Raw genomic sequence first — 11,679 nt, 5'->3', positions numbered from 1 at the left:
AGAGCTTCTGGTCTGACGGTGGAAACGCAGTTTGGGCTCGGTGCTAACAACGTCATGCTAATTCATGCTAACAAAGTAATAAATTATGCTAGCAACATGCTAATTCATGTTAGCAATGTGTTATTAGCACAGTGGTAAACCCAGTGGTAAACCAGAAAAATTAAAAATAGCACTTCATCCCCAAAAGGTTGCCAACCCCTGGTCTAATACGTCCTGTAATAAAATGAAAACACATTACTTCTATTCATCTCTCATTTGAATCAACAAACTCTACATCGAGCATGTTTGTGGACAGGCTGGATTTTGAGAGTAGTCGGGAGTTGCTCTATGAAATCGTCCAGCCTGCTATGGTAGAGGTTTGCTGGTTCACTGAAATCACTGTAGAGAGTGAGGCTGCCATGGTCTTCAGACACTCCAATTACCTCTATGTATTTATCTCGGCCTTCCTCTCGGCATTCTGCATTTTAACAAAAAAATTGGCCTCACAGTAGTTATGCAATTTATCATCATTTTAGGTTGATTGCACAAAGAGATTTTTAATTTGTTCATTGTCAAAAAGAAACTTCAGTGCATCAATAATGGATATGTAATGACATGCATCTGCCTTTGACACTTAAGGCAGGAACACACCAAGCCGACGCTGACGAACTAGTGGCAACCGAAAGCATACTGTGGGGTTGGCTCACGTCTGCAGCGTCTGTGTCCTAAAGTTGGCCTGACACACCAAATCGACGCTCAACAGTCAACGGCCAAAGTAGCACGTCCGTTCTGCACCTGCATAAGATGAAATTCCTTTCTGAACCAGCAGGTGGCAGTATCTGAACAGCCAATCACAATGATCAGAGGGCACGATGGACTGACGAGCTCCGACGCCAATTCAACATGTCAAAAAGGCCGAAAAAAAAGCAGACGAGAACCAACTTCAGCTGGTGGTGCGGAACACGCTGAGAAAACTTAGTCGGTCGACGAACAAAAACTGCCCGACAGCCAACTGTCGGCTTGGTATGTTTCTGCCTTTAATTTAACTTGCTTTCTTGAAGTGCCCACTCTGTTTCTAAAGAAGATTTCCTTTAGATTGATAAAATAAAATGTTTTAATGAAAAATACTTGGTCATTTTGTAGGGGCTGCCAGACTCTGCTGATGGGAATTGGACGAGTACACCAGGCAAAATGTCTGCAGCTGCAAAAAACAATGTAAATTGTGAAACATCATTCAGTTGTTATATCCACTCCCAAAAAATTGTGAAATGGCCCTGTATTCTGACTTTGTTTCCAGAGGGCGGTGGCTACTCTTTTATGGTTCTCAACCCACTGCTAGCTAAAAACTGCAGAACATTTTCTCACTGGTCTTTTGCCGGCCAATGGGTCCATACTGTGGGTCTTCTGATACGCAACATGCTTTTCTTACTTAGTATGTTTGTCTTGCTTCCAGTCCAAATATCTAAATATTCCTAAATCAAGATGCATTTACTAAATAAATAAAGTGACATAAGATATACATAAAATTGGCAAAAGTCTTCTCCATTAAAAATGGGACAGTACCCACTTTATTTGGACCAACTTGCTCCTCTGTATGACAACCTGCAAATATAATTAATTACTGATGTATATATTTTCTACCTGTTGTTTAAAATACATAGAGTTCTGTTGTTTTATTGTGTAGATCTCCAGCTAACTGGCTAACTCATGTTTTAACTGTCTTACTGAATTAGTTCTGCCGATAAGCTGTGGGCCACTATTACCAAAAGTTGTGCAGTTAATGCAGATTTTCTGTCATTCTTACTACTTTGAGTAATGATAAAGGATTTTTCAAGGATTTTTCAAACAAACTTTAATGTTACATCAGTCATTCAATGTTAGTGTTCAGCTAACGCATGCGCCTTATTCATACAGTTAATGATACGAGTTCCCACATGTGGACCTCAATAAAATGGAAATATACATAGGTTTGTGGATATACATAACTTTTTAATGCTAAATCATCTCAATGTATGACAGACTGAGTAATCACTGAGAAATGTCCTGCTCAAGTCATCCTTGCAATGGAAGTTTGGGCTGAATAACTAGTTTTCTTCCAACGTTTCATCTTCAGGCTCAAATAGATATAGCTATTGTTACTGTCCTTACAAGTGTATACAATTGCTGAGGATTTAGGAAGCCTTTGGAGCCGAGATTCACATAATTGCCTTTTTCTTTCTGACACGCTCTGGAAGTGGTACACTAATCTCAACGCTATTTCCAACATGAACTTTCAAATGACGTTTCAGATCTCTTTGGTATGTGAAACTCACGTCACACTCAAGACACATGAAAGGTTTCTCTCCGGTGTGAAGCCTAATGTGTATTTTAAGGTTTCTTTTTTCTTTGAAACCTTTTCCACACTGAGGGCAGGTGAAAGGCCTCTCTCCAGTGTGAACTCTCATGTGAACCTCAAGATTTGATTTGCTCAAGCAAGTTCTTCCACAGTAAGGGCAAATGAAACGCTTCTCTCCAATGTGAGTTATTGCATGATCCTTAAGGAGATCGTCGTCTGCGAAACTCATTCCACACTGATGACATTTAAAACAGTTCCCTCTTGAGTGAATCTTCTTATGGGAATTAAGGGTGACTCTTTGTCTGAAACTCTTTCCACACTGATCACATGTGAAAGGCATTTCTCCAGTGTGAATTTTTATGTGGTCACTATATGTTCCTTTTTTTGCAAAGCTCTTTTCACAGTGAGGGCAGATGTAAGGCTTTTCTCCAGTGTGAATTCTCATGTGGACTTTAAGGTTTCCTTTTACAGTGAAACCTTTTCCACACTGTTGGCAGGTGTAAGGGCTCTCTCCATCGTGAACTTTCATGTGAGCTTCAAGGTTTTCATGTTTGCTGAATCTCTTTTCACACTGAAAGCAGTTTAAATTATGTCTCCCTCCTGTCTTTTGAGCTTTCCTTTTTTTGGAGGAAGTCTCTTCAGTCTGTGAGCAGCTAAGATCATTTTCTCCAGTTATGACATCATTTTTCTCTTCCTTTACATCATTCAGATCTTGAATCTCCTCTTTCAGCGGCATCAGATCTAAGGTGAAAACAGAAAAAAAGTTTGTTTAAGCCCAGTTTAATGACACAAAATCACAAATAAATGCATACTCAGAGTGCTGCACAGTTTGTTTATACCATCTGGATACTCCATATTGATCAGGTGAATGCAGGTTTTAAACAGTTTATCGTACAGGTAAGTAAATCACTGTTCTAAACTAATGTGCTGCTACATTGTAAAACACACACACAGACACTATCACATGCAGATCACACACACAGAAACATAAAACCAAAAACCTGGGAATATGGAAAAAATAAAAATAACATCTTTATTTAGATAATAGATAATATGGTGAATGAAATAGGTAAAAAGGAATATGAATTCTTGCCTACAGTGATATGGTCATGAATACCATTATGCAGAGGTTCTCAACTCTGAGCCCTCGAGATCCACTTTCCTGCAAAGTTTAGCTCCAACCCTGATCAAACACACCTGAACAAGCTAATCAAGGTCTTTAGCATTAATAGCAAGCGGTGAGATAAATTTTCAGGTTTAAAAGTGTTGTGTAAACAGCCCATTTTGCTACGTTATACTGTATTTCTTACCTACGAGGGAGTAACATTGTAGTTTTTGAAACCCACAGCTTCACTAGAGAGATACTGGTGAAATTAAATTTTATGAAGTTGTTCCATCTGGGACTTAAGCCCAAAATCTCTGTGTCAGGTACCCATCAACAGAGCTGCCAATATAACGATTTTGTCGCTAGATTTAATGAGTTTTCTGCCCCTTTTTTCAAAAGCCTAACAACAAGTCTAGCAACTTCTTGGACAAATCTTATCTAGATTCTGTGACTCGCCCACTGATCTATATTTATGTTAATATAGATAAGTGGATTCGCAAGTATGATGTTATCTAGCGACATTAAACGACCAGTTTTAGATCAAAGCAATTGGTCAGATCAGATGAAAGCAATTGGCAACACTCATGTCGCGTTACACGTTGAGCTACTTTTTAATGCACATTCACCAGGGTGCCGAGGAAAGCTTTCTGTGTGAGAATGAGCTCACATAAACATTAATTAGCATGTTAACCAGATTAGCATGCTAAGCTAGCTTAATACTAATGTTGCTTCTGGTTAACCTGATAGCTGAACAGCCTCATTAGACTGAATGGCAACTGGTGAGCAGTTATTTGTTCAGCCATTTCTGTGCGGCTCAGTCCAAAGATCATCTGATCAGATTTTGGAAAATTTTTTTAGGTGGAATAACAATAAAACTCTTCAATTCACTTCAAAATGGTGGACAAACAAAATGATGGAAAATGAAAAACGACATATCGTCAGAATCAGAATAAGCCAAGGAATGTAAATAAATGACAAATTTAAGGAACCTTTTTAAGATGTATTTTTGCAAAAACTAGGAACACTAGGTGGCAGCATGTTCAAATTTCTCAGGTACCTACAGGACATACTGTTGATGACTCCTACCAATTTTTGTGCCCATGTCAAATAATTTAATAGATAAAACTTATTGTTAGAAATTGCATTATTTATATAGCGCCTTTCCAGGGCTCAAAGACGCTTTACAATTTACATTTAACAAGGAAGAAATAATACAAGTAGACAATGATAAACATAGTTAGAAGATACAGGAAAGGAATATTACATGGACAGGGCAGCATACAGTAGAATAGAATCAAGCACAACAAAATACAAAACAGAACTTGAGACAACATAACATTCAGAGAATTATTAGTTAAGTAATCAATCAATCAATCAATCAATCCATCAGTTCAGAGACATAGCATTCAGAAAATAAGTGAGTTGAGTATTAATTTAAATTTAGAGATATTATTAGCACACCAGAGTGAGCAGGGGAGAGAATTTCAGAGTTTTGGGTGCCATAGCACTGAATGATCTGCCCCCCATTGAAGAGAGGCGATGCTGAGGGACAACAAGAAAGCCAGAGTCAGGAGGAACGAACCATTGGTTCTTATCATAAAATATGCACAATACTGAATTCAAAAACCAGAGATAATACACAAACAGTAATAATGGATGCCATTTCTTATGGATATGCATGTTCATTTATAGAACAGCCTGTCTATAAACCAGTGCAAGAAAGACTGTTTTTAGGGTTTTCTATGTGTCACTTTGTCTCTGCTTTTCCATGTGGCAACACACACATACTTCAGTACAATAAAACTAAGCATGGTCTTCTCGAGGGATGAGGACAGACCTCAGAGTCAGTTTTAAACAATTATTTGTTAAATATAACAAATAATTGTGTCTGATTTGTCTCAGTCGTTACAATGTTAAGCTTTAGAAAATTTAAATTAAGCCAATCTTTTATTTCTTTCACACAAACAGAGATTTTGTCAATTTGGCAGAGAGTATAATTGAATGTCTTTAGCATAAAAGCGATAGTTAAGACCATGATGTTGTAAGATCTTGTGACAAAATTCAAAATGGCAGACTGATGTCTTGTCCAATCTGGACAAATTTAATATGCAGCGATTCAGCTTGACACAAAGAATCCAGAGATTTCTGACAAAATGTTCAAAAGCTATTAGCAAAAATTTCATATCGTATGACCCATAGGTGACACTGTTGCCTACTTTGGCATGTCCCCTCAGATCATGGTGTTGATGAAGCCTACCAACATTCATTTTGATTGATCAAAGTCTGGCCAAGAAAGCCTCTAAAATCTGTTCAGACCTTTCTGTGCAGCTTAGTCCAAAAATAATCTCTGACAATTTTCATAAGAACTGAACAAAATTTGAAGGTGCAGTGGCTGCTATGTAATGGGTGGAGTCTTAATGGATGTACGTTCAATGTGATCGATGTGTTGAGATAACCAAGCTTGCCGTAGTGTTTAAGTGGAAAAAGAGTTCCACTAGTGTTTTTTTAATTTAATATATGTTCTGAACTGAACTTTTGTGATATTTCAAATCATACTGAAATAATTTAGCCATAAACACCATCAGGGAGCGAAGGTGGAGCGGTGTTTCTGTTATCAGTATGGAAGGAGCGAGAAACGGGCTATGTTCACACTGTCAGTTTTTGGGTTTACAACCGCATTTACTTACAGATGTGTCAATGTCCCGTTCACACAGCAATTTACAGTAGCGTCTCGAATACTATCTGTATGAACGTGCAACGAGAGTCAATGTAAATGTAAACAATGAAAATGTGATAGCCGGACACCTTTAACCGTTGCACTCGTGTCTCACATCCATTGCAGCAATTCACACATAACACGACATTTGAGTCTAGAATTTCACACAGAACTGATGGGAGTGGCTCCGGTGTCACTCCTGTAAATAACCGTACTATGTGTGAACGCAACTGTATTAAGGACTCAAATACAGGACTGAACCGTATTCTGCTGCTGTGTGAATGTGGCCATGGTGAATCCGAAGCGGAACTGGAGTGAGTATTGAATGCTTAGAGCGCGGAGGAAAATTGTTGCCGCTTCACTCCGCTCAGATACTCAGGTTTGAAGGCAGCATTAGTGTTTGTCTAGTCATGTGATCTCAACATGTCTGTTCACATGATGTGACTTACTCCATGTCAAATAATAGTGCTTTAATTATGACACTTCTTAAAAAACATCAGTCTTTGCAGAGCTGGATGTTTGAATAAAGATCAAATGAGCTTTGAGAATGAAACCAACCTGTTTGTGTATCTTCTTGTTTCACTTCGAATGCTTCTTCAATCTTCATATCTTCACTCTCCACTTTAATAAATGCCATCGTTATACACGTGGTTCTCGTTGCTTCATCAGGAGTTTTTTAGTGTGTGTTTGGACACGCTGGATCACGTCTGTCATGTTTAAGATGAGAATAATTAAGAGCAAGGAAAAATAAATCCACACTAAATCTCAATCAGTTCCTTAATTCTGGGGCCCGTTTCAGAAAGGAGGTTAAGTGAGAACTCTGAGTATTTTAATCCTGAAATGAGGGAAACTCTGGGTTTTCTGTTTCAGAATGAGAAGTAAGTCAAACCCGAGAAAGCAGGGCAAGTCAAGCCCGTTTCTGAAAGGGAGGTAACTCTTACTCAGAGTCAGTTACTGGCATCTTACTCTGTGAACCTAACCTGGTCGGGAGCAGGTTTTCTTTGGTAAACCCAGAGTTTCCTTTGATCTCCTCCCCTTTTTTTAAAGTGCAAGTGATGTTTAAATAGTTCATTCATTAATTCATGCTGCAAAAATGCTTTTACTTAAGTAAAATTATCAATATCTGCCAGTGTGGTAATAAAAATAATCTTAATGCAAATGGAAAACAAGATTATTTGGAGTGTCTATTACTAAGTGCGAATTTACAGTAGCTCCGCCCACCAATGTCTTTCAAGGTTAAAATCAACATGTTTGCTGAATGGCTTAAGTGGTGTAGGCAGTATTGAGCACAATGAAGTAACTTGTGACGCGTTTGCCTCGGTTCGAATCCGCCTTGTGCCGAACTCGTTATTCTCCCTTTTCCCATCACATATCACATCAGAAAGGCATTTATTTTCAATAAAAATGAAGAAAATGTTCTAAAAGTGGAAGTAAATCGCCTAACGAGTGTTTAATAATGATACAATCATTTACACTTTGTTATTATTGCATCCTTTTAATGTACAATAATACTGAGGTGCAAATAGTATGTATCTGCCAGTATAAAATATAAATAGCATCTAATTACTATTTACACTCATTGCAAAGAACTGCTACTTTTAGCCTACATGGTAAATAGAACATCATTTGAAAAAAAAAAGCACTTAAATTATTTTATTTCTTCCCTTTTTTGCATGTGGGATATGCAAAAAAAAAGAAGAAAAAAAAGAATATTAGTTCAATAACTTACTGTTCTGCCAGTTTTCACCTTTGATATTATGACAGTGATAAGAATTAAACTTGCATTGACCCAGAATTATAAGGACGTCATTTTGCCATGTGTTGCCATGGTGAATCGTAATATCGGAGCTCCATTGATGATGGCTTTTAATAGTTGTGGTGCTCAGGCTTAACTCAGACTCAACCTACTCAGAGTCGATTGAACTAACTAAATTAAGCTGTTCTGAAACAGAAAACTCTGAGTTTCCCATTTCAGGGTAAGTCAACTCAGAGTTTAAGTTTTAACTTAGAGTTGGTTGAACCTCCTTATTGAAACGGGTTCCTGTAGTCAGCGCACTGAGACCACGTTTTTTTACAGTGTGTTCAGGGGACAGGCAGCTAGCGGATAGTGAGGAGATGTTTCCTGTATGTGACAAAAAATGTTTTGGCCTAAAAACGCGTGACATCGCTTAGAGCACCTTTAAAGCCGATTCTGTACTGGCATCTTACCAGCACCGCTTGCGCTTGTCCAAATTAATTGTGTACATTTTCAAAATGAGCCTACAATAGCAGAAATAAGCCCTTTTAATTACAATAAAAATCCATGTTTAATAAAAATCTTCATTAAATTAAATAAGAATGTTTAATGAATTAGAATATATTTAAGAAATTGTAAGATAGATAGTTTATGTTCTCATATTCAGATATTTTGTTCTAATGTCACAAGTAATAATCTCAAGGTTTACAGGATTTTATATGATTCTTTGGTAGCGTGGGTTTGGTCAAGTGTATAACAAAAAAAAATCGTCCGCATCAGCAGAGGATCGCGTTGCGCTTTCAGGCGAAAGTATAAACAAGCTTCACACGTTTGTGTTCGTTAGACGCGGTGATTCGAATCACTGAATCATTTGGTTCAATTGCTTTAAATTTCCAAAAGCTCCGTTTCTCCATCACTATTGCGCTGTACTCGCATGCTTAACTGTTCATTAATGGTTAAACATAAAAACGTAACATTCATTAATATATAACTCATCTCATAGCTCTCATAAAGTTATATTATGAGATATAATAAAGTAAATTTGCATTCTAACATTAACATAACAGGTTAACATAAGTGAGACTATAATGGACTGAGACGTAAGAATCGGTAAACACAAACCTTTCTTCAGCCGAATCACAGAGAATGCAGGAGTGGCGCAGCCTTATGACGTCACAACACCAAACCAAAATAAAAGGATATTGGTCAAAAGTTTGGATACATTACTATTTTTACTGTTTTTGAAATCACTTATGCTCATCAAGCCTGCGTTTATTTGCTCAAAAATGTATTAATTTACTTTTTAATATACTTTAAAATATAATTTTAATTTCTGTGATGCAAAGCTGAATTTTCCTCAGCCATTACTCCAGTCTTCAGTGTCACATGATCCTTCAGAAATCATACTAATATGATGATTTGATACTCGGTTATTATCAATGTTGGAAACAGTTATGGTGCTAAATACTGGTTTTGGAACCGGTGATGCTTTTCTCAGGATTCATTAATGAAAAAGAAAAAGTAAAAGAAAAAAAAAGAACTAAAGAGCTAAATTAAGTTTTTGATTGAATCAATTCCATTGTAAAATTGTTAATTAACTTAGAGGCTGCTTAAATTTAACACCTTTTTAACTGAAAACAGAAGACTTTTAATGCGTTCTTGCCGTTCATTTACGTGTTTAATCTATAGGTTTGTGCGTTTGAATGTGTATGTGTGCAGACGCTTAGTCTTTTTTACAAAATGACACTGACAAATTACTTGTCTGGCCTGCATAATACATAATTATTAGTCATTTCCTTTAAAAAATATTTCTTAATAGGAACATTTTAAATCTAAAAAAAAAAAATCTCGAAACAAAAAGTCAGAAATTTGTCAAAATCACGCACATCATAGATGTCTATATATACAGTATGTGTGCTATATTAATCTGTCTATTCTATTTACCTGTATTCTATTTATCTATACCGAGTTGTTTGCTCGTGGGCCAGCAAACAGTGTTTATTTTATCAGAAAAGACGCCATAGAAAGCGTGGAAAACGGGCTGGCATTTTGGTCAGGATTAAAAGATCCTTGCACACATCCACGTCTTGCCCTTGCGATCTGCATGGCGTCGATGGATGGGATAAAAACCTCTCTCTTCAGCGTTCCCCTGATACACCTGTCTACTGGAAGTATTCCTGGGCCCATTTAATATGTCATTGACACAATCATGCCGATGAATGATGCAGTGTCGTCTGAGGGCCCAAAGACCACGGGCGTCCAATAAAGGTATTCGGCCTTGTCCCTCACGCACAGATTTCTCCGGTTTCTCTGAATCTTTTGATAATGTTATGCACTGTAGATGATGAGATTTGCAAAGTCTTTGCAATTTGACATTGAGGAGCATTTTGCATTTGAGGAGTATTCCACAATGTTTTTATGCATTCTTTCACAGATTGGAGAGCCTCTGCCTCTCTAAGACATCCTTTTTTATAGCTAATCATGTTACAGACCTGATATCAATTAACTCACGTAGTTGCTAGATGTTCTCCCAGCTGAATTTTTCAAAATTCCTTGCTTTTTCAGCTATTTGTTACCCCTGTACCAACTTTTTTGAGACCTGTAGACATTAATTAGGGGCCAAGCCCCGAAGGGGCTGTAGCCCCTATTGTAATTGTACGTTTTCCCTTTTATTATTATTATTCTTCCTCCCGAATGGGAGTCTATGGCAGCCCTATCAACGGAACATGAGAAAATGATGAAATTTGGCACAGTTGTAGAGATGCTCATGAATAGTGATTGGACCAAATTTGGAGTCTCTAGAACCAACTCTATAGCGCCACCACCAGTTCAAAATTTCAACATTCTAACGGTTTTAACATTTGAACTCTTTGTCATAGAAAAATTAAATTTAGTTCATCTGATTCGTCTCTTCATGCTGATGCTATTCAACTTCTTACATTAAGTCTCCACCCATTACAGTAGCGGCCATTTTGAAAAGTACAGTATTTGTTTTTTTCGCTTCTCCTCCTTCAAAATTTGTCCAATTTTGTCCAAACTTTGATCAGGTGATCTTTGGTCTGAGCCGCACAGAAATGACTGAACAGATTTTTTTTATTCATCTTTGTTCAAAAGTTATGATGTCACGAAGTTAACGAGGTTGACCCAAAATTGCTATAGAGGCTGTATCTCGGCCAAACTTTGAGCAATCGAAACTAAAATTGGTACACTTGATCAAGACCATGATCTGAGGTTCCATGCCAAATTTGGGAACAGCGCCACCTACAGGTCATGAGATCTGAAAAATGGCTATTTTGGCCAATAACTTTTGAACACTTTATTAGAAAATCAAGATCTTGGTGTCTATGGATTCCCTGTGCCATGCCGAATCCGAGGATATCGAATTCGTCAACATCGGATGAACCACGTGTCCGCCATTTTGAATTTTGTCATAAATTGCAATAACTTTTAAACAATTTGACATATCTTCACACAAATTGGTACGTATGACCTTTAGAAGGTCCTGAAGGTACCTGAGAAGTTTCAACACAGCGCCACCTACTGTTCCACAGATGTAATGATTATTGCAAAACCACTTATAACTTTTGAAAACACTTTCCAAAATGTGTATGCTTTATGTCATTTTATTCCCTGGCTTATGCCGATTCCGACGATGTGTCATTTGTCATTTTCCTTAAATGTACCTGTCTGCCATATTGAATTAAATCAAAAACAGTTTTTTCGCTACTCCTCCCACAAATTTTGGTCAATTTTGTCCAAAATCAGCTCAGATGATCTTTGGACCGAGCCGCACAGAAATGACTGAACGG

General features: G+C 37.4%; 1 protein-coding gene across 4 annotated transcripts; it reads right to left on the bottom strand.

The window, feature by feature from the left end:
- Window positions 1–1,825: 1,825 nt before the first annotated feature.
- Window positions 1,826–9,093, bottom strand: LOC125246079 (gastrula zinc finger protein XlCGF8.2DB-like). Of its 4 annotated transcripts, XM_048156922.1 has the most exons (4): window positions 8,993–9,093; window positions 6,694–6,842; window positions 4,881–4,961; window positions 1,826–3,055 (listed from the first exon to the last, which is right to left on the bottom strand). In XM_048156922.1, exons 2-4 carry the CDS (start codon window positions 6,770–6,772, stop codon window positions 2,175–2,177), a joined length of 1,041 nt encoding a protein of 346 aa, XP_048012879.1. In that variant the 5' UTR covers window positions 6,773–6,842; window positions 8,993–9,093; the 3' UTR covers window positions 1,826–2,174. The 4 variants fall into 4 exon arrangements, with proteins under 4 accessions (XP_048012879.1, XP_048012878.1, XP_048012881.1 ...); XM_048156921.1 differs by lacking the exon at window positions 8,993–9,093 and having other exon boundaries at window positions 6,694–7,188; XM_048156924.1 differs by lacking the exon at window positions 8,993–9,093 and having other exon boundaries at window positions 4,906–4,961; window positions 6,694–7,187.
- Window positions 9,094–11,679: the final 2,586 nt, after the last annotated feature.

The sequence above is a fragment of the Megalobrama amblycephala genome, linkage group LG14 (assembly GCF_018812025.1).
Source record: "Megalobrama amblycephala isolate DHTTF-2021 linkage group LG14, ASM1881202v1, whole genome shotgun sequence".
Classification (NCBI taxonomy): domain Eukaryota; kingdom Metazoa; phylum Chordata; class Actinopteri; order Cypriniformes; family Xenocyprididae; genus Megalobrama; species Megalobrama amblycephala.
The sequence above is the reverse complement of the archived record's forward strand: the minus strand, read 5'-3'. Positions and strand labels throughout refer to the sequence as shown.

What these genes read in the sequence shown, in the direction of transcription:
- LOC125246079 (XM_048156922.1), bottom strand. Translation starts at nt 6,772, where the DNA reads ATGGCATTTATTAAAGTGGAGAGTGAAGATATGAAGATTGAAGAAGCA. An exon ending in ACAAGAAGATACACAAACAG is followed by an intron (nt 4,962 to 6,693) that starts GTTGGTTTCATT and finishes GTTGTCCCTCAG; the next exon opens with CATCGCCTCTCTTCAATGGG. An exon ending in TCTCTCCCCTGCTCACTCTG is followed by an intron (nt 3,056 to 4,880) that starts GTGTGCTAATAA and finishes TTTTCACCTTAG; the next exon opens with ATCTGATGCCGCTGAAAGAG.